The 20,336-nt window shown below is 34.4% G+C and overlaps 3 protein-coding genes across 5 annotated transcripts; all 3 read left to right on the forward strand.

The window, feature by feature from the left end:
• The first annotated feature begins 23 nt into the window (after positions 1–23).
• On the forward strand, positions 24–9,771 carry LOC107017941 (uncharacterized protein ycf45). 3 transcript variants are annotated; one of them, XM_015218243.2, is made up of 11 exons: positions 24–434; positions 2,085–2,147; positions 2,706–2,783; positions 3,054–3,271; positions 3,447–3,519; positions 3,620–3,904; positions 4,583–4,735; positions 5,017–5,067; positions 6,508–6,603; positions 8,498–8,622; positions 9,347–9,771. In XM_015218243.2, exons 1-9 carry the CDS (start codon positions 243–245, stop codon positions 6,565–6,567), a joined length of 1,173 nt encoding a protein of 390 aa, XP_015073729.1. In that variant the 5' UTR covers positions 24–242; the 3' UTR covers positions 6,568–6,603; positions 8,498–8,622; positions 9,347–9,771. The 3 variants fall into 3 exon arrangements, with proteins under 3 accessions (XP_015073729.1, XP_015073730.1, XP_015073728.1); XM_015218244.2 differs by having other exon boundaries at positions 25–434; positions 4,592–4,735; positions 6,508–6,597; XM_015218242.2 differs by having other exon boundaries at positions 26–434; positions 6,508–6,597.
• A 1,244-nt stretch (positions 9,772–11,015) lies between these two features.
• On the forward strand, positions 11,016–13,184 carry LOC107017418 (glycerol-3-phosphate 2-O-acyltransferase 6-like). The gene is made up of 2 exons (XM_015217655.2): positions 11,016–11,567; positions 12,300–13,184. Exons 1-2 carry the CDS (start codon positions 11,031–11,033, stop codon positions 13,182–13,184), a joined length of 1,422 nt encoding a protein of 473 aa, XP_015073141.1. The 5' UTR covers positions 11,016–11,030.
• A 1,176-nt stretch (positions 13,185–14,360) lies between these two features.
• On the forward strand, positions 14,361–18,010 carry LOC114076807 (exocyst complex component EXO84A-like). Its single transcript, XM_027916348.1, has 6 exons — positions 14,361–14,513; positions 15,064–15,161; positions 15,597–16,638; positions 16,740–17,441; positions 17,535–17,671; positions 17,789–18,010. Exons 1-6 carry the CDS (start codon positions 14,361–14,363, stop codon positions 17,925–17,927), a joined length of 2,271 nt encoding a protein of 756 aa, XP_027772149.1. The 3' UTR covers positions 17,928–18,010.
• Positions 18,011–20,336: the final 2,326 nt, after the last annotated feature.

Here is a 20,336-nt window from a genome sequence, read left to right on the forward strand (position 1 = left end):
TATATGGATCGAACTTGAAGAAGAGTTAAAAAAGAATAAAAAAAAGTTAAAATTTACCTAATAATAAATTAGGTGAGACTGATTTATTCTTAATTAGAGATTGAACTTGAAGCTTTGATATGAACTCGAGATAACGGATGGAAAACAAAATATATATAGTAATAATATAAAATGTGTATCACTTTTTGCAAGAACAATATAGTGGTAAGGAATTGTTTTCAAAGTTTAGCTTGTTAGGTGAAATGAGGTCTAGTTTATCGATGTCTGTAGTTACTAGTGTTATTACTCCAGCCATAAAAAGCAAATCTTGTTGTTTCATGAGTTTATTGCATTATCCACCATTGATGACTGCTGGCTACCGTTGTTTTCGTGCCCGAAGTAGGCTTTCGTGCTGTAATAGTCACGCTGATGATGATATGAGTGCCCTCTTTCAGGTACTTTTCCTCTTTAAGTTTTCTGTTTTTTTGTGTGTTCTGGTTGTTTGCATATATTTTAGGGATTTACAAGTAGTAGAAGGAAATGAGCTGGAATAGTCCAAATAGAGCGGAATGGATTTAGAGGATTTTCATGTAGCTTACCTGAAATAATTAGGGATTGAGGTATAATTAGTAAGTTCATTGTGTCAAGAGTTCTAAAGTTCCAATCTTTTACCCCTTTTTAGGATTGGTAGTGGAGGGAACAAGTTTCAAGTTGTAGTTCAGGATATTTGACACTCACATTTGGGTGTACATAATGTGAAACTTGTTAGAACTTAAAAGTTAGGGTTAGGATGTGTGTTGAAAATGTGCTTATGTAAAGATCCTAGAAATAGGGGAACAAAGGGAAAAAAGACGATGTTTTTTACATGTCAGCTTGATTTTGAAGTTTAAGGGGAAGTTGAGGGAGAAATCATTCATTTAATTGATGCAAGTTAGCTTCTTGATAAGTTATTTTAGATGGTCATATCTTGATAATCATAAAGGCTTACCAACTAAGTTTGGATTGAGATTTAGTGTTATTGGGTATACTTAAAGAATTTGATGTTAGTGTATTAATAAGTGGGACATTTAGAGAACTCCCAATTTGAAGAACCCCTAATTTGTACCTAAAGATGAATAAATTTGAATGAAGTTGGCCCAAATGGAGCGGAATGGATAGTAATGATTTGTGTAGCCAACTCCTACTAGTTTATCAAGGTGTAGCAGAAGTGGTGGTTGTACTGGCACTACTTGTTGCAGGGCTTTGTCGTGACACTGAAACTTGGAAAAGCGGTGGAGTAGCTAAGATTTCTATATTTCCTATGAAGTTTGTAGCACTGGTTCCCTGGGAAAATCTGAGGAAGTGAACTTTTCTTATATCAAACACAAGTCTACAAGAAAGTTAATAATGGGAAATTAGGAATAATAAATAAACATGGTATAGTGTGTGCCAAAAATGGGAGAATGGAACAGAAGAGGAGGTACGGAAGCTCAAAAAATTAGAAGGAGATGTCCCAGGTGGCATATGGTGGACTATCTGGAGGGAAAGGAATTTAAGACGTTTTGAAGGAAAAAACAGCCGAATCCAGAAGATAAAGCTTGATTGCATTCTGCTTTTGGGTATTTGGTGTAAACAGGAGTACATAAATGACTCTGAGATCATATTACAATTCCTGGAGTCTGTATAGTTATAGTAGAATTTTTGTGTAGATTTTTAGCTTTCTTTCCTTGTAACTATGGCCTCCACAGGCTCTTTTGATATCAATATAAATCTGTTACCATCTCAAAAAAAGAAGAAGGGAGAGTGGAGATAAAACGAGGTAACTGCTTGTTCCAGGAGTGTTGCACAAGAACCATCTTACCTCCCTTAATTATCAGTATAGACTATGGCTTTTTGTTTGTATTTCATTCTTGAGGTCTATGTACTTACATTTGCAAGTTTGTGTTTTACATTTCTTTGTAATCTATGCCCAAACAAAGGGTAGGATAGCTGGGGTTGGAGGTTCATTTAGAATATTGTGATTTTGATCTCTTGCATCAGTTGAATTATTGAAATATTTTCTTTATGTAATTGAAGATCATGCTTTAAAATGAACTTAAACTATTTTTCTTTTCTTCTTTTTGCAGATTCTGCCATGTGACTTACGGGACACCCTTTTGTGTGACCCCAGCCAAGATCAACTAGTAGAGGTATCTATTTCTAACAATGTGAACACTTCCTTTGGCAAAAGGATGTAGTATGTGTTTTTTCACCAGATTTCTCATCGATTTTTTTAGCTTCACTCTCTGTATCTCGTAAATAGCAATATGTGATGTTTGCCTTAAATCTTACTGTCAGCTAATAAAATGTTCTTGATTTGCTAGCGTTATAGTTTACCATCTTAAATTTGCCTACAAAAGGCGGTATCCTTTGTTTTGCTAATATTCTGGTGTCAAAGAGGTCTCTTGCTGGAAAAAGTATGATATGTGTTCTGGAAATTGTCATTTTATGAATCTGACTAAATTTATCTGCTTATCACAAACATGTTTCAGCTGATATGCTTTTCACGAGATGACAGGATGAGTTTCATATTATCACACAGGTTACCAGTAATGTTTATATGGCTTGATAATTATTTGAGATCCGTGTTATTCTCATAGGTTACCAGTATTCAGTAATGCTTATGCATGATAATAACTATGCTGTGTGTATTATTACGCTATGATAATTACTATACTGACCAAAAAAATTGTATGATATTTTTGTAGGTGATTTTAGATTTAGGCTGTTTGCCACAAGCACATTACATAGATGATTCTGGGAGGCGTTACCTTCGAGATACTGAGGTAAACACTAAAGGTATTGAAATTACCTACTTTATGAAAATATTGAAGTATATACTGTCATGATAATGACTAGTGCAGTTCTTGCTTAGAAGCACCAGAAGCTTATTGTAGTTTACTAGGAAGTGAATAGAGAAAAGGGAAGAAATTTGTGGTTTTGAAGGAATATAAAGAGCAAAAACTGGACACCAGAAGATTATTTGAAGAGCTTAATTATATCTGCTTCTTCTTTTTTTGAAATGTGAAGTTATATCTGTTTCTTTTGTTAAGCAGGTCTCTATGGAAGAAATACAATGTGTCCTCAAGGAAATTGGACAATTTGGAGGAGATAACAGAGCTGGCATTGAGGGTACTTTGCATCGCATTTCCGCAATTAGGAATAGGAAGGGTGAAGTCATTGGTTTGACTTGCCGAGTTGGCAGGGCCAGAGGACAGATTGACATGGTGCGGGACTTGCTTGATTTTGGTGAAAGCATCTTGTTTGTTGGACGGTAAGTGAGTTACATATAGATGTAAATCATGTCTGACCCGCCTGCGGTGGCCTCAATTTGTTCTAATGTGTTCTACTAAGCTGATAACCATCAAGCTTTATCACAATTGACTATACCTTGCTATCCTGTCAAGTTATTCTGTCTCTTTTTGATTTGTCTCTCTTTAATTTAACAGACCTGGTGTTGGTAAAACTACGGTTGTGCGAGAGATATCTCGTGTCTTGTCAGATGAACTTCATAAAAGAGTGGTTTGTTAACTCTTCTACTTACTTCTCAAATCTTATTTCTTTATTTCATTTTATGCTGCTAATGAAAGAAGTTTTCACAGCTTAGGGATCATTGTGGTAGGTTATTGTTGACACAAGCAATGAAATAGGAGGTGATGGGGATATCCCACACCCAGCAATAGGAGGGGCAAGAAGATTGCAGGTTCTAGACCCATCGATGCAGCATCAGGTTATGATTGAGGCAGTGGAGAACCACATGCCTGAGGTGATCATTATAGATGAGATTGGCACTGAATCTGAAGTTCATGCTTGTCGTACAATTGCTGAAAGAGGCGTTATGCTTATTGGTACAGCTCATGGCGAACAGCTAGAGAATATAATTAAGAATCCAACTCTGTCTGATCTGGTATGTTTGGAACACCTAATGATTTCCTTAATGAGAAACCCCTCTTTTTTCTTTCTGTCCAGCACAATAATTCATTTCAGCATCATTTGAATATATCTTTAAAGCATCTTTTCATACCTGCTTTTTGGTTGATAATTGTGAGCAAACATTACTTTGCATTCAGATTCAGTATTAGACTTTTCCATTTCAACTGCTAGCACTTGTGTGTGTGCTTTTTTCCTTTTGATTAATGAAGGTGGAGTATTCCATAGACAAGGCACAAAGGGGGTGTCAGTCACTCATCAAGGATAACAGAAAAATAAACATAAACTTAAAGATGATAAATGACGAACTACTTAGCCACCAATTAAAAGGGTCCCCCGAAAATAGCATATTCAAATTGTAAGAAAGCATATAGACGCTACATTTGCAGAATTTGCACCCCGCTAATTTCTACTTGTTGGGATAGTGCTCACTACATGAAAAATAAAATGTCAAAGAAAACCAATCTAAGAATCTAGGAATAGTCATTCCTCTGCCTGGCTGCTCTCTATTGAGTTCCAGCCACAAGCACCGGAAAGACACTGGGTATATCTCTTCTTGTTTGCCTTAGTATCTTTTATATATTCAGTTTTCTTCACATTATTAGTCGTCATTATTAGGCGATAATGCTTCCTTTCTGATCTCTTAAATTGTCAGATTTTACAGATTGGAGGAGTAGTAACTGTGACTCTAAGTGATCAGGAGGCACGAATCAGGAACAGCAGTAAAAGTGTTCTTGAGAGGAAAGCTCCATCGCCCTTTCCTTTTTTGATCGAAATAAACGAGAGAGACTACTGGATTGTACACCGGGTTAGTCACCACTTTGACGCAATAGTGTAATATAGAATATATCACATGCTAGACAGCAATGTCTCCATATTGACATGTTGGCACATATTCCCCTCCACCTTTGATCCCCTTGTTTGTTCTTTTTGCATAGTAGCTTATTGTCAATGAGTAATATAGGTCCTTGCATTGCAAGGAATGAAAGGATATCTTTGAGTTAAAAGCTATAACTTTATCCTTTGTAATCTCTCTGCCAGCTATGTGAGTTCTAATAGCTCTTTTTCATTTTGGAGAACAACATGCAGACTGAAAGAAGTGTCGATGCTCTACTTCGGGGTAAAAAACCACTAGTTGAGGTACTAAAGATATGTTCTTGCTATTTATGATCTTCTATATAGCTTCTATTCAGTTGACAATTCTTTACCACAAAAAGGAAGTATTAATTTCCGATATGCTTGATTCAAACTTGAAATATTGCTGTTACGTTAAAAGAGGTTATTTTAGCCTTATGATGCACATGCCATTCTACAAGAAGTGAACGCCAACACCTCAACCTCTAGTAGTTAGAGTCGGCTATGCTAATTCTTACAATCTATTTTGTTCCATTTGGACCTGATTCATTCCAGTATTCAGTAATGTGCAATTCTCTTGTGGTGGAGGTTCTCTACATTTTCAACTGTCAAACAAACAGACAAAAAGAACTACCATATACTGAACCTAATATAAGTGTACCAACATGTCTAAGCTTTGACCGGGGTTAGTTGCTATTGCCTGTATGAAATTTCTACTTTCATTGTAATGAGTTCTACTTTTTGGTAAGTCCATGTGGATCTCAATAGATGGTAAGTCATTTGACACGCTCCTCTGGTGTGATTTTAGGTCTACCTCGTCTTGCACATTTATAATTTTGTTTCCTTTCAGATAACCTTCAAGTTAAACATTGTGGAGGAGAATATAAAATATTCCTTTGCTTTAGAGGATAAGAAACTTGTAATCTATTTCTTTTTGATAGGTTAATCTAATTATTATTATTATGATGATAAAGTCCTTTAATCTAAATATCATGCAATTCAATTCCCGATGACAGAAAACTATACAGCGATTTGGACCATGTCCAACTTAATTTTTGCAAATATTTGTCTTTCTGAATGGTAAACCTTGGCAACTTTTCTTCCAAAATGTGCCATAAGGCTATTTCTTTAGTAGCTCTCCTATAGATAATGTTCAGAACGGAGTTCTATGAAATGTATAATCTGATTCAGTACTATTGTGTCTTGAGTTGAGTTGCATCCATATGTAAGATAATAGACTAAAGAAAGACTATTTTTCAATGGGATTTAGGAGATGTGACAAGGTCATGCATTTGATAATTAGCAAAAATTATATTAGGATGCTGTCAAAAGTGTACAAGAACAGAACAATTTGGTGCAGATCCAATTACTCTAACAATCTAACTCGACTTAGATGTATAAAACATCAACACCACTTTGAATGATTTCATTCTTTTCCAGTTTTTGGGGATTGCAAGTGGCACCATTATAGGGAGGTAAAGAAGGCAACTTCTAAGTCTTCAACAAAAAAGTTGTTGCCTTTTCACTACATAAATGACTAAAATGAAGTATGTAATATGATGCCATTATTTTAGCTACGGTTTTTAACTTTCAAAAGCATCAGTTGTGAAAGATCATGTGAGTTGACTTGTGTTAGGATTATATAGTTGCATGTTTTTCTTTTGAGTGCAGCTGAATGCACGCCTTATTGGTGGTGGCCGCGTACTAAAAATCTTTGTTTTACAGGTTAGGAGGAGAACTCCGCAATTACAGGTTGTGATTGAGAGATGGAGAACAAAAGCCTAAATACAATTAACTTCTGCTACTGCTTTACTGGTAAACGTATTGATCATACATACGCAAACATTTCTTTCTCTTTTATTGGTTCAACGTTTCTTTCTGTTGCGTGAATGGAGAGAAAATATCCAATGCTTCCCTCTTTCTTCTAGCTACCCTCGAGTCTTGATACAGAATCCAATGCTTGACTACTGTGATCTTGAGTTGGTTTACTTGCCATAAACATAACTGAGATTTCAGCTTATAGGATCTATCATATCATATATCATATATCATATATATTATTATAAGCATGAAGCTCTAAAGTGTAAAGTTGAATTACTACTTTGCCCTTATACTAAATTAAAAGGTAATAAAATACTTAAACCAAATATAAATTAAATATCTAATTAAATAGTAATATTGAATTACATAATAGAGTAGCAAAATGAGAAGTTCAGCAGTCTATTCAATTACTATGTGTGAAACAACCAAATAGGATGAACACTAATAAAGTTTCAATTAATATAGAAGTTGAAACGTATTTTACTAATTATGAGAAGTTGAAAGGGATCAAATTAAGTAATTGAGGAATATCAAAGAGTTTTTATCAACAAATCTTCAAGACTACACTATATAAACATACTCAATATTAGTCATTCAACACAAGCTTCCATTGTTAAGTGGGTACAAAAATGTCTTCTAATTTTCAGGTACAATCTTATTAAGTCTAGATTTTTCCGTTTGATTTGGTAACTTCATTTGAATGATAACTTTCTAATTTTTTTAATAGGTAATATAAATAGCTTGAAAGGTATAATCACACATATAAAAAATTGAATGTTGTTGTACACATATGGTTTGATGCTGAATGATGATCAAGAAACTCTCTACGCATAGCTTCACACAGAAAAGAAACCATGTTTAAACTATTAATGATAAATTGAAATTGCAGCTGTTTGCTAGCAAAATATATCACATTTTCTTCAACAAATGTAGCAACTCCAAGTCTTCTCTAACAGTGATGGATAGTAGTTGTAAGCCTGTAAATGTAAGTCTGGGTATATCTGAAAGTTTTTAAGGAAGTAGTTACATTTGTAACGACACACATTAAGGATACAAGATGACTTTAAGTAACGTCGCATTTTCCCTTTTTAATTCTTTAACTTGATGTGTCTTTCTTGGAAATTTTACTTGTTGATGACTGTCTGTATATTTAATTACTTATAAATTGGTAAGCTTTGGAGACTTATCTAATGTGCAGTAGATCGAAAATATCGAGAGAAAACTCGAAAAAAACATCATAATTCTCCTAATAGTTTATTATATACTTTTTCATTTATTTTTTTTAATTGATTTTTATTTGGGATACACGTGCAACGCACGTGCCCGGAGACTAGTATTACTATAAGTGGGGGAAAAAAAATTAGAAGTTGAACTACGATTTTACCTTTACTATAAATTAAAGAAATATTAGACAAAAGTTAAATTACCGTTTACCCCTACATTAAATTAAAATGTTATAAATTATTAATAAATTAAATATTAAATAATAACTATATCTTATTGTTCTATCCGTTTTTGGCTTTTGATTTTTTTCCTAATCTAAATTAATCTCCCATTACCTATAGATGTTCACTTAATAATAATTACTCTCCCTTACTTATAGATGTTCACTTATATTATTAATTAAAGAGGGTAAATGAAGAGTTGCACGGTTTTAATTATGACTTTATGAGAGAAGTGTTCACTTATTGCTCCAACAATAATAATGATTAATCAAGAGAATGAAAAGTTGGAGTAATTTAGTGTCAAAGTCAATATTATATTTTTGTAGCAAAAAGGTCTCCCGATGGTTATATAGCTAAAATGCATGAAAGTTGAACAAATTTTTCATTTCACTCTAAATACATTAGTGGATCAATAATCACTTTCATTATGTTCTTTTATTTTTTTACAGGAGAAAAATGTATGTGTACATTCGAAAACTTCATATGGAGCTTGCAATGTGATGGAATGGATGTTGAAAATCTTTGCGGAGGTTGAAATTCATCTTTTCACAAAGTTGGCCTTCTAACAAGCATAGTAAGTACTACGTTTTCACTGATTTTCATACTTTGGGTAAGTGAGATGAAAACTCTCTTCTTCCTTTCTTTGTCATTTCACTTAATTTTGTTATATAAGTTGATCATCTACATTTATCTTTCTGTCATTAAATCATTTATTTCGTTTACTTTGTAAAAGCTTAGTTTTTCCTGTTTCATATCATACCTAGCTAGCGACAATCTTTGAAAAAAAAATATTTTAGATAATTCATATCTAAGTATTATGTTGATTACCTAATTTCTTAGTGCATCCACCTAAGTACCATCTCAAAGTGTACAAAAAAAAAAAATATCCACGTTAGTGATGTTTCAGTGCACTTTTAAAATTTAAAGCAAGAGTTTCTTGATATGTCGTATATCATCAGATGCTATATTATCTTAATATATTTTATATAATTCAACATATCTTATTTTCCAAACAAATAACTAAAAGAATTAGTTGCCCCCTTGTATTTGTATAGAATAACATATATTTAGATATTTTAGTCTAGATGACTATATTTGAAATCCATCTTTTCAATTGTTTTTGAATGCAAAAGTTAAGTTTTATATAGAAACATATTAAATACAAACTTTATCGTATTTGTAGAATATATCGTGATAAATATTTATATCGACATGAGATCAAACTTTCTTATTTATATTTGTGTCAATTCAACTCATTTTAGCATAAAAAATGATGATTTCATTTGCATTATCCACAGGTACAAGATCAAAACCAGCTTGTTTTGAGGGCTTTGAGAACCAAAGATGTTTCGAAAACAGTGAAGTTGTTGGAGCTACTGACCTACATGACTAGCAGATACATACTGAGTATCCCAACAAAAAGGTAGCAAAAGAAATTCTATGATCATCCAAACCTTGTAATGGATCAACAGATACGTTCTTGTGAGTTCAATTGAATCCATTTGGTCTCGGTTTACATCTCTCTTTTTATGTTAACAAAATATAAGTATCAGATATTAGTACAAGTTAGTTAAGTTTCATTCTTTTGATTACCAAAACTGATAAAAAGGGAGAAGCTAAATATTTTGTAATCCTTATTTAAAAATAGATCAGAGTTGATTATGTTAACTTTTTTTGCTTTCCAAAATCAGTGAAAAAGAAATACAATATTTAATGCCAATTATTACCAGTATATCAATGAGAATTTGCTTTTTTTTTTTTTTGGAGTGACAAAAGAAGTCAAATTGATTACTTTTATATTGTCCCAATACTTTGGACGCCTGGTTCATATAAACTGGAGTAACAAATATTACAAGGATTAATAATTGTCATTTTGTGAAATGATATATTAAAGTTTTATTTTCTAATATTCCATATTTGTGTACTTCAACCTAAGTTTTAAGAAATTGGCGGTTTAAACAAAGAAGCATTTTAGTATGATCCTAAATAAATACATTTTGTTTTGGGAAATTCAATATGATTTTGCTGACCTCTACTTGAAATTAAAAGACAAAAAACTGCATGTAACATCAAAAGTAAGAAAATATACGAAAACAAGACATGACGATTTGAACTAAGAAATAGGCTTTTCTCCATCCTAGAGAAATAGAATATGCCAAGTTTAAGCAAATTCTAGAAGCTCTAGGTGTGTTCCAAAGAAAATAAGTGTTTTTTTTACTTGTTGTTTTACGTTTGGTAAGTATTTAAAAAATTATTATCTTAAAAGTATTTGTATATAATTATTTAGACAAAAACTATTGAAGGTGATGACAGAGATAGGAGGGTGTACGAGTCGTAGGGATGGGGGCTACTGGAGTACGAGTGGAGATGAGTTGTGTGTGTTGGACAATGAGGACACAATCAATATTAAATGTCTCACGTAAAATTTGTATCCCCTACTTTCATTAGAAAAGTCATTTTCATTTTTAGGTACATATTTCTCGGAGAAAATATTTCCAAAAATTTTGACCAACCTAATATGAGGTAATCAGAAAAACACTTTCTCTATACCGAACACACCCTTAATATCTTCAACGCAGCGCCAACCATTATCAATATCACTACAAAAGAGATATTTAATGACAATAAATTCCTATATTTGCCGCAAAAACATTTAGCAGCAATTGAGTTAATGTCATTACATCCAAAGTCGCTATACACGTAGTGCTGGTTAATTATAAATACTCAGTTATCTATTATCGCTAATTAATTACCGATAAATCCTTATGGACATTTAATTTATCTTAGATACCATCTTCACTATGTTTTCCTCATTTGTCATCTTTCTTATCCAACATGCATATATATATATATATGAAAGTTTCCATATTTTTGAAACGAAACATATTTACTTGTTAACTTTACAAGCTTACAAAAATGGCGTTTCCATCTGTGGATAAATGTCCATCCATAGGCCGCGAAAAGGACACAGTAATCGCGGACATGGATGGAACTTTACTTCGAGGACGAAGCTCTTTCCCTTATTTTGCCTTAGTTGCTTTCGAAGTTGGAGGTGTTTTAAGGCTACTTATACTTCTCTTATCTTCACCACTAGCTGGACTTCTTTACTACTTCGTCTCGGAGTCTGCTGGAATTCAACTTCTTATTTTCGTTACTTTTGCTGGGATGAAAGTATCTGATGTAGAATCGGTAGCACGTGCAGTGCTACCGAAATTCTATTCAGAAGATATTCATCCTGAGTCATGGAAAGTGTTTTCTTCTTGTGGTAAACGTTGTGTCTTAACCGCGAATCCTAGGGTTATGGTGGAACCATTTTTGAAGGATTTTTTGGGAACTGATTTGGTTTTAGGAACTGAGATTGAAAGTTATAAAGGTAGAGCTACTGGATTTGTTAAAAAGCCAGGAGTACTTGTTGGTAAAAATAAGGCTGATATTCTTATAAAAGCTTTTGGTGAAAGTAAACCTGAGATTGGTTTAGGTGATCGTCATACTGATTTTCCTTTCTTGGCTTTGTGTAAGGTTAGTTTTATTTTTGCTGTATTTTTACTCATCAACTAAGAACTGAAAGATAATTTTTGAAACTTATGATCTGGAATAAGTCATGCATCGTAAGTGTGTAGCTTAGTGATCGATGTAACGGATTGGACACTCTGAGGTTTCAGGTTCAATTTTCATGGCAGACACAAAATACTACTATGATCGTTCTATCTCAATTAATTTGATTCACTTTTCTTTTTAGTCGGTCCTCTTAATGAAATGATTATAGTCATATCACTTAATTTAGACTACATGAGTTTAAAAAATCCTTTTTTAAATTTTTTTGAATCTAAGTCAAACTATACTCTCTCCGTCCTATTTTATATATCATCTCTTTCTATAAATAACTGGACAACAATACTTGTCATTTTATAAAATTTATACATAAAGTACCATATTTTGCCTATTATACCCTTGATTATAAAGGTGACTTGAGAAAACATTAAATAAGGGTAGAAAAATAAAGTTACATCATTTCTGAATGCAAGTGTAAAGTAAAAAAGTGACATGGAGAAAGTATCATATCAAATGTGATGGACACAGAGTAGGTGATCACTTCTTTCTATCTGTTCTAGCTTTAGTAGAGACAGTCGATTGGAACTTAGGAGATGAAATATATCTCGTAGAACTAATTGAGAGGCATTGAAAACTATTGCTATAATATTTGTGTGTTTATGACTCAAATCTAATTAAGGCATATGTTAAAAAATGCAGGAAGGTTACATTGTACCACCAAAACCAGAAGTTAAAGCTGTGACAACAAACAAACTTCCCAAGCCCATCATTTTCCATGATGGCCGTTTAGTCCAAAAGCCAACACCTCTCATGTCACTACTCATCTTACTGTGGATCCCGATTGGATTCATTCTGGCGTGTTTACGCATTGCTGCTGGTTCCCTCCTCCCTATGCCTATCGTCTACTACGCCTTTTGGGCATTAGGCGTTCGTGTCATCATCAAAGGTACCCCTCCACCACCTGTCAATAAATCCAACAACAAATCAGGTGTCCTGTTCATTTGCTCACACAGAACACTCCTTGATCCAATTTTCCTCTCTACTGCCCTTGGACGTCCGATTCCAGCTGTTACATACTCCGTTTCACGTCTCTCTGAGATCATTTCACCTATTAAAACAGTTAGACTCAATCGTGATCGAGGTCTAGATGCAACGATGATAAAAAAACTCTTACAAGAAGGTGACCTAGCAATATGCCCTGAAGGTACAACATGTAGGGAACCGTTTCTACTTAGATTCTCCGCGTTATTTGCTGAGTTAACAGATGAACTTGTACCCGTTGCTATGGTGAATAAGATGAGCATGTTTCATGGTACAACGGCTAGAGGATGGAAAGGGATGGATCCATTTTACTTCTTTATGAACCCAAGCCCCGCTTATGAGGTTACATTTTTGAATAAGTTGCCGTATGAGCTAACTTGTAACGCGGGGAAATCGAGTCATGAAGTAGCTAACTATATACAAAGGGTTATTGCTTCAACTCTTTCTTATGAATGTACTAGTTTTACAAGGAAGGATAAGTATCGTGCACTTGCTGGAAATGATGGAATTGTTGTTGAAAAGCCTAAGATCAAAAAAGTATAATGGGATGCTAATAATATAATATAAAATAAGTTACTATAAACATGTCTTTGGTTGGGTGGAAGTATAGAACCCCACACCTTACAGTTGTTGTTGTTATGGTTTCTTGCATATATATATATATACTCATGTTTTTCTTTTAATTACTATTTTGATCTGTTTGAATCGAGGGTCTTTCGAAAACAGCATATTGCATACCTCAAAGAGGTTTGCGTATACTTTATCTTTCTCTCTGAGACTCTGACTCAACTTTGTGGAATTTCACTGAATTTATTTTTGTTAGTATGTACTTAGCATTAGAAGATTTCAACTTTTTAAATATTGTTCATGTTATGTACACCCTTATAAGAAATAATATAATTAATTAATGACTTCACTTGTCAATTAGTTGGCTTGCTTTACATTTCGTACATTCTCTTGAGTTGATCTCCTTTATTTAAAAGTTTGCACGAATCACTAGAAGTGAGAGGCTTGTTCGAGTGGTTGAAAGTGGTGTTATAATTCTTTGTAAATCACGTAATTTTAAAGACATGTTCTCTTCATTATCTCTTACTCTCTCCTCATTTATTCTTAGTTGTCATCGTTTTCTTTTTTAGAGTCAAATTATAAGAAACTTGACTAATGATATGTATATTTTTCATCATATTAATATGCAAAAAAATTGATTTTTTATAGTACTTTTCGTGTAACTTTTGAATATCTAAATTTTTTTGTTTAAACTATCAAATTAATTTGATCTAATTTAACTTTAAAAATCAAATTGACTTTCGAAAAGCGTAACATAACAATTAAAAGTGAACGTGATGGATCAGAGTACTAATTATCCAACTAATCCTCAAATGGCTATCTATATTCTCGACATTTATTTGGAAAAGAAATCGTCCTATATATATATAAAGGATGTTTTCTATGTAATTATTATGTACACAAAAACATAAATTTGAAATGTATATTTACTAAATTAATTTATTAATAATATTTTGGAACTCTAATTAATAAAATTAAAAACAAATTTATAAAATAACCAAATATCTGTTATTCTTGTGAGTTGGAGCGAGTCCATCGTGATGATACAAATTGAATCACATTCATAATAAGCTTTTCTTTTTTATTTTTCTTCTTCTTTGCTAGTTGATGATTTTATTTTTTTTTGGAATAAAATTGATTAATTAATTAAAAATGGATGGAGGTTCATTCTCTTCAAGCATAGGAGATTCAATTGATTTTGATGAAAAAGATTTATCACTTAGTGATAAACTCAAAGTATTCAAAGCTTCTGCATATGATCCTGATTCATACGTTACAAATCGATGTCGTCAAATGAGCGAAAAGGTTTCATTTCATTTTTCATAAATCTAAATTTGTGTTTTGCATATGTATGTAACTCAAAACTATAGGTTTCGATTGAACCTGAGTCAGAAATTTGACGAAGGGCGTGTAAAATTGACATTAATTAAACCTATGTGTACCAAATAACATTGATTGTGGATACGTATCTATTGGTGCATTCATGTAAAATGTGGTTTTGGAGACGGAATTATGGACAAAGATAACGAAATTGTACAGAGGATTGGAAGTGAAGGGTGCTTACCATCCGAGTGACTCGCTCTAATCAGCACTTGATTAGTTGATCACGAAGGAGAATGTTGTTTCTCATATTTGAAATGTGATTATTTTGTTGTAAAACGACAACAGTTTAATTGTCGTTAAGTAGTGTATTTTTAGCGTCAATTGATATTTTTTGTAAATATTCCTAAAATCTGTAGTGATATTGGATCATCAGTAAAGACTTTACCAGTCTTTGTTAATGTGTATATTTATTGCTGCTAAAAGTTGTTTTTGTTGTACTGATATAAAGAAAAACTTTGGAAAATTTGAACAGGAAATAAGGCATTTATGCCATTATCTTAAGGACTTAAGGAAGGCTTCTGCAGAAGAAATGCGAAAAAGTGTTTATGCTAACTATGCTGCTTTCATACGGTAAGCAAACTCAGCCATACTAATGAATTCAATATATATTACTTCCCGATTTTTTTGCCATTCTGAGAATAAGTGGTGTTATCTTTAGAGACGAAATGAGAAGGACGAAAATGTTAGACTTACCATATGGTTAAAAGAATTGAGATATCATTCTTAAAACTCGAAGATGTGTTCATATGTCTGCCATAAAAACTCGACTTGCTATAAAGTAAAAGGATTGCTTACAGTGAATGTCGCTCCTCTAGGTAGATGTTCGTTGAACTTTAGTGGGAGCTGTTCACATATCTCTCTGCCAAGAACTGAACTTTGCGTGAAGCACATGAAGCTGGAACATTTTTAGTCTGAAACAACCACTATCACTCCTTTTGCAGTGTATCTAGGCTGTTGCTGCATCATCACTTGCAGAAGTGTCTTATTCGCCTTTTATATATGCAGCACATCAAGGGAAATATCCAATCTTGAAGGACAGCTTATTGCGTTGAGAAATCTCCTATCTACTCGAGCAGCAATTGTTCATGGTTTAGCTGAAGGAATTAATGTTGATTCTCTGGCTAGCTCTGACGGTTCAACACAAGATGATAGGTCTAATAATGGTGACAATGATAGCATCAATACTGAGAGTTGGTTAGGACAATTTATAGAGAAGCTTGAAGTGTTACTTGCTGAGAGGAGAGTCGATGAAGTTTTGGATGTGCTGGATGAAGGTGAACATATGGCAAATGATACTCATAATAAACAGACATTGACTCCATCCGCGTTATTATCATTGCAGAAAGTTATCACTGAACAGAAGCAAAAGTTAGCAGCACAGTTGGCAGAAGCTTCATTCAAGTCTTCAGTTGGTGGTGCTGAGCTTCGTTCTGCTGTACAAGCTCTAAAACGTCTTGGTGATGGACCTCGTGCTCATACCTTAATGTTATGTTCTCACCAGCAGAAGTTGCATGGTAATATGCAGGGTATTCGTCCTTCAGGTACTTCACATGGAGTAGCATATAGTGCTTCTCTTTCGCAGCTTGTTTTCTCGACAATGGCACAGGCTACAAGTGATTCGTTGTCCTTGTTTGATGATGAACCTTCCTATACATCTGAGCTAGTAACTTGGGCTGTCAACCAGACAGAGAATTTTGCTCATCTTATTAAGAGGTATGTCATAGCTTCACCAGCAGCATCCGGATGCTTAAGACCTGTTGCTGAAAGTGTTCACATAAGTCTCGGGCACTGCTCTTTGTTAGAAGCTCGCGGGTTGGCTCTTTCACCAATTCTCCTGAAAAATTTTAAGCCCTGTGTTGAGCAAGCACTGTATGCCAATATAAAGAGGATTGAGCAGTGCACTGCTGCACTTGCTGCTGCAGATGATTGGTCGCTAACTTATCCACCAATCGGCTCACGTTCTCTAGGAACTTCATCTCTTGCTGGTGTAATCGCCTCCCAACCAAAGCTCTCAAGCAGTGCTCATAAATTCAACACAATGGTTCAGGTGATCAACTTTCTTGCATATAGCTTTTCATCTCATATCGTAATCCTCCTATAGTATGTAACTGAAGCTCCTTCTGGCACTTAACTAGATCATTCTCACAGGAACTCTGCGAGGACATTAGTCCTCTCGAAATCTTACAATTGTCGGAAAACACTTTGGAAGGTGTGATGCAAGTGTTCAACTCATACATAGGTATGTTGGTAAAAGCATTACCTGGTTCAGTGGACAATGAGAACCTTGAAGGATCTGTAAACAGAATTGTTAGGCTGGCTGAAACAGAACCTCAACAGATTGCTTTACTAGCCAATGCATTATTGTTATCAGATGAGCTAATCCCTCGTGCAGCCGCCAAGCTTTCATCTGCACAACAATCTAATAAGACAGATGATACATCTAAACGAAGTACGGACAGGCAATCCCGTCCTATAGAGCAGAGAGAACTGAAACGGAGACTCCAACGTTTAGTTGATCAGCTCCGTGACAGCTTTTGTAGGCAACATGCACTTGAACTCATTTTCTTGGAAGATGGTGGCGTTCGTTTAAGTCCAGACATGTACCTAAATATGGAAGGAAGTCCAGAAGAGATAGAGTGGTTTCCATCTACAGTATATCAGGAAATGTTCGAGAAGTTGACTCGAATTGCTAGCATAGCATCAGACATGTTTGTGGGAAGAGAAAGATTTGCTACTATTCTTTTGATGAGACTCACTGAAACTATCATCCTCTGGCTTTCTGAAGATCAAAATTTCTGGGAAGAGATTGAACAAGGCCCAAAGCCTTTAGGTCCACTTGGCCTTCAACAGGTTTTTTTTGGGTCAAATTATCTGTTTTCATCTGTCATTTTTCGTTTTTCGCGTTCTTTTGAGAACTGAAACACTCTTCTGTTTCCCCTGCAGTTTTATCTAGATATGGAGTTTGTGATACTGTTTGCTTCACAAGGGCGTTACTTGTCTCGAAATCTTCAACAAGTAATCAAAAACATCATAGGCAGAGCTATTGAAGCAGTTGCTGCAAGCCACATTGATCCATACAGGTATACCATAAATAATAAAACAAAGCTCCTATATCATAATCCTCCTCATCTATCCGCGATTGGAACCGACAACACGAGCAGGCTCACTAATGTTAAAAAAAAAATTCTAATGTGCAGTGTGTTACCAGAGGATGATTGGTTTGCAGAAGTTGCTCAAATTGCTATAGATATGCTAACTGGGAAAACACAAGTAGGGGCAATGGAGAATGTTAATAGCCCTACAGCATCATCAGTTCTTTCTCATGGAAGTAACTAAATTTACAACTGTCTTTCCACCAATTAAAATACTACGTTTAGTTTCTTGATTTGATAATCAGCTAACACACTTCATTCAGTTGGTGTTTTATTAGGAAAATTTATTTATTTAATTGTATTCTGTTTTTTTTTTTTAGCTAAAATGTAAATTTATCATGCAACTTCTCAAGATTATCATTTATCAGCCCTCCTACATGTTGAAGTATTCGTTTTTGTAACGGTGGTGTCTAGAACAGCTTGAAATGCACCTAGACTATTCGATCGACGAACCTACTACTATCGGTTAGAATGTAGCAGGTAAGAAATCACCAACCTTTTTTGACCTCTATGGAGATTCAAATCCTGATCTTTTACTTAGGCCATGAACTAGATTCAAATCCTGATCTTTTACTTAAAAAATTTTGGTATTTTTAACGTCGGAATCCAGATCACCCAAAAAAAGGCTTGCTATAGCACACGAAAATCGTTGAAATGAAGGGTATGCGCGCTTCCGAGCTCGTTTAACCTTGAAAATGGATCGTACTGGCCGTGAGGGACAACCTGTTAAATCTTGAGATTTTGAATATGGCAAAAGCGTATTGAACAGGTAGTGCAACATGTTCCAGTGAAATATTGCAGCAGTATGCAAGTGGCGGCGTATGTATTATATATGGAAACTTATGTGTACGTTTTTGTTTATAGTAGTTTACTTGGTTAAGGAAAACTATTAAAAACAAATTTGAGTACAATAAGGTTTCGAGAAAAAGAGTTAGTAGAAGTCAACAAGGATTTGTAGAAGACAAATACAAAGTTGATTTGTACAAGGATTGGCAGAATTTCTGGTCTATAAATAGAGAGCTATTGTGATCAGAAAAACTTGCGCACCTACAAAGAGAGAGCTTCAAAACACGATCAAGAGAGTTGAGAGAGTTTTGTTAAAATCTTTTGAGTGCTGCGAATTGAGTGTTAACGTTGTAAGGTTGTATTCAAGAGTTTGTTTACAATCTAAGTAGTAGATTTGCTTGACAAGTTAGAGTACTTGAAAAGCATTGAAAAGATAGAAAACTAGGGAGTAGTTTTTTTGTCTTGATTAGAAGGAGTTAGAGTTTATAATTACTTAAGAGCTAAAGAAGTTGTAATCTTTGTATTACTTGAATTTTACAATTAATACAAAGTGTTGTTCAAATAATTATTGTTAAGTTCGTCAAGTAGATACAAACAAGTAGTTAATACGTGTTCCTTTAAAGAATTCAGGAGGGTAGAATTCCAACAAGTGGTATCAGAGCAGGGTTATCTTTAGAGAGTCTAACAACTCAAGATAAGATCAACATGAGTTCTGCACCTCCACTCGGACACGGTAAGGGCCAACACATCAACAGACCTCCACTATTCAATGGACAATACTACTCGTGGTGGAAGGCAAGGATGGAAGACTTCATTCAAGCTGAAGACTACGAATTATGGGTAAGGATTACTAAGGGACCACAAATTCCTACTACCACTGATAGTGAAGGAAATAAAATACCTAAACCCGCAGATACATATAATGAAGCAGATTATAAGATGCTAGGAAAGAATGCAAAAGCTAAGTGTATTCTTGTGTGTGGATTAGGACCTGATGAATTTAACCGTATCTCAAGTTGTACCTCTGCTAAACAAATATGGGACACCTTACAAAACGCTCATGAAGGTACTACTCAAGTCCGAAAATTCAGGATTGCTAGTTTGTGTTCAGAATATGAAGCCTTTAAGATGAAATCTGGAGAATCTCTCCAAGATATGATCACCAGATTCACCACTGTGGTAAACGAACTAATCTCACTAGGCAAAGTATATACCACTGAGGAACAGGTTGACAAAGTACTTAGGATTTTGCCTAGGTCTTGGGAAATCAAAGTCACTGCCATTAGAGAAGCTAAGGATCTAACTACTATGTCTTTAGATGAATTAGTTGGGAATCTCAAAACCTATGAGATGAATGTTGACAAAAGAAGTGAAGGAAATAAAGAAAAAGTTCTTGGTCTTAAAGCAACTGAAAGTGACGAATCAGACATAGATGACGATGATCTAGCTTTGATAAGTAGGAACTTCAAGAAACTCTTCAAAAGGGGGTTAAACTCTACCAAGAAATCACCACCCTCGAAAGAAAAAAATCCTGAACGGTCACAAAATGGAGGTTGCTTTAAGTGTGGTAAGACAGATCATCAAATAAAGGATTGCCCAATGTGGGAATTAGAATGGAAAAAGGAAAGAGCTGAAAAAGAAAGGAAGGAACTCCTCAACAAAAAGAAAACCAAGGAAAAGGAACAAGCAATGTATGCAGCCTGGGGAACAGGTTCCTCAGACATGTATGAGGATGTTGAAGACCTTGCCTTGATGGCAATAGAAGAATCAGACGCTGAACCTGAATCAGACTCTGAAGAAACTGAGG

The sequence above is a fragment of the Solanum pennellii genome, chromosome 4 (genome assembly GCF_001406875.1).
Source record: "Solanum pennellii chromosome 4, SPENNV200".
Lineage (NCBI taxonomy): Eukaryota > Viridiplantae > Streptophyta > Magnoliopsida > Solanales > Solanaceae > Solanum > Solanum pennellii.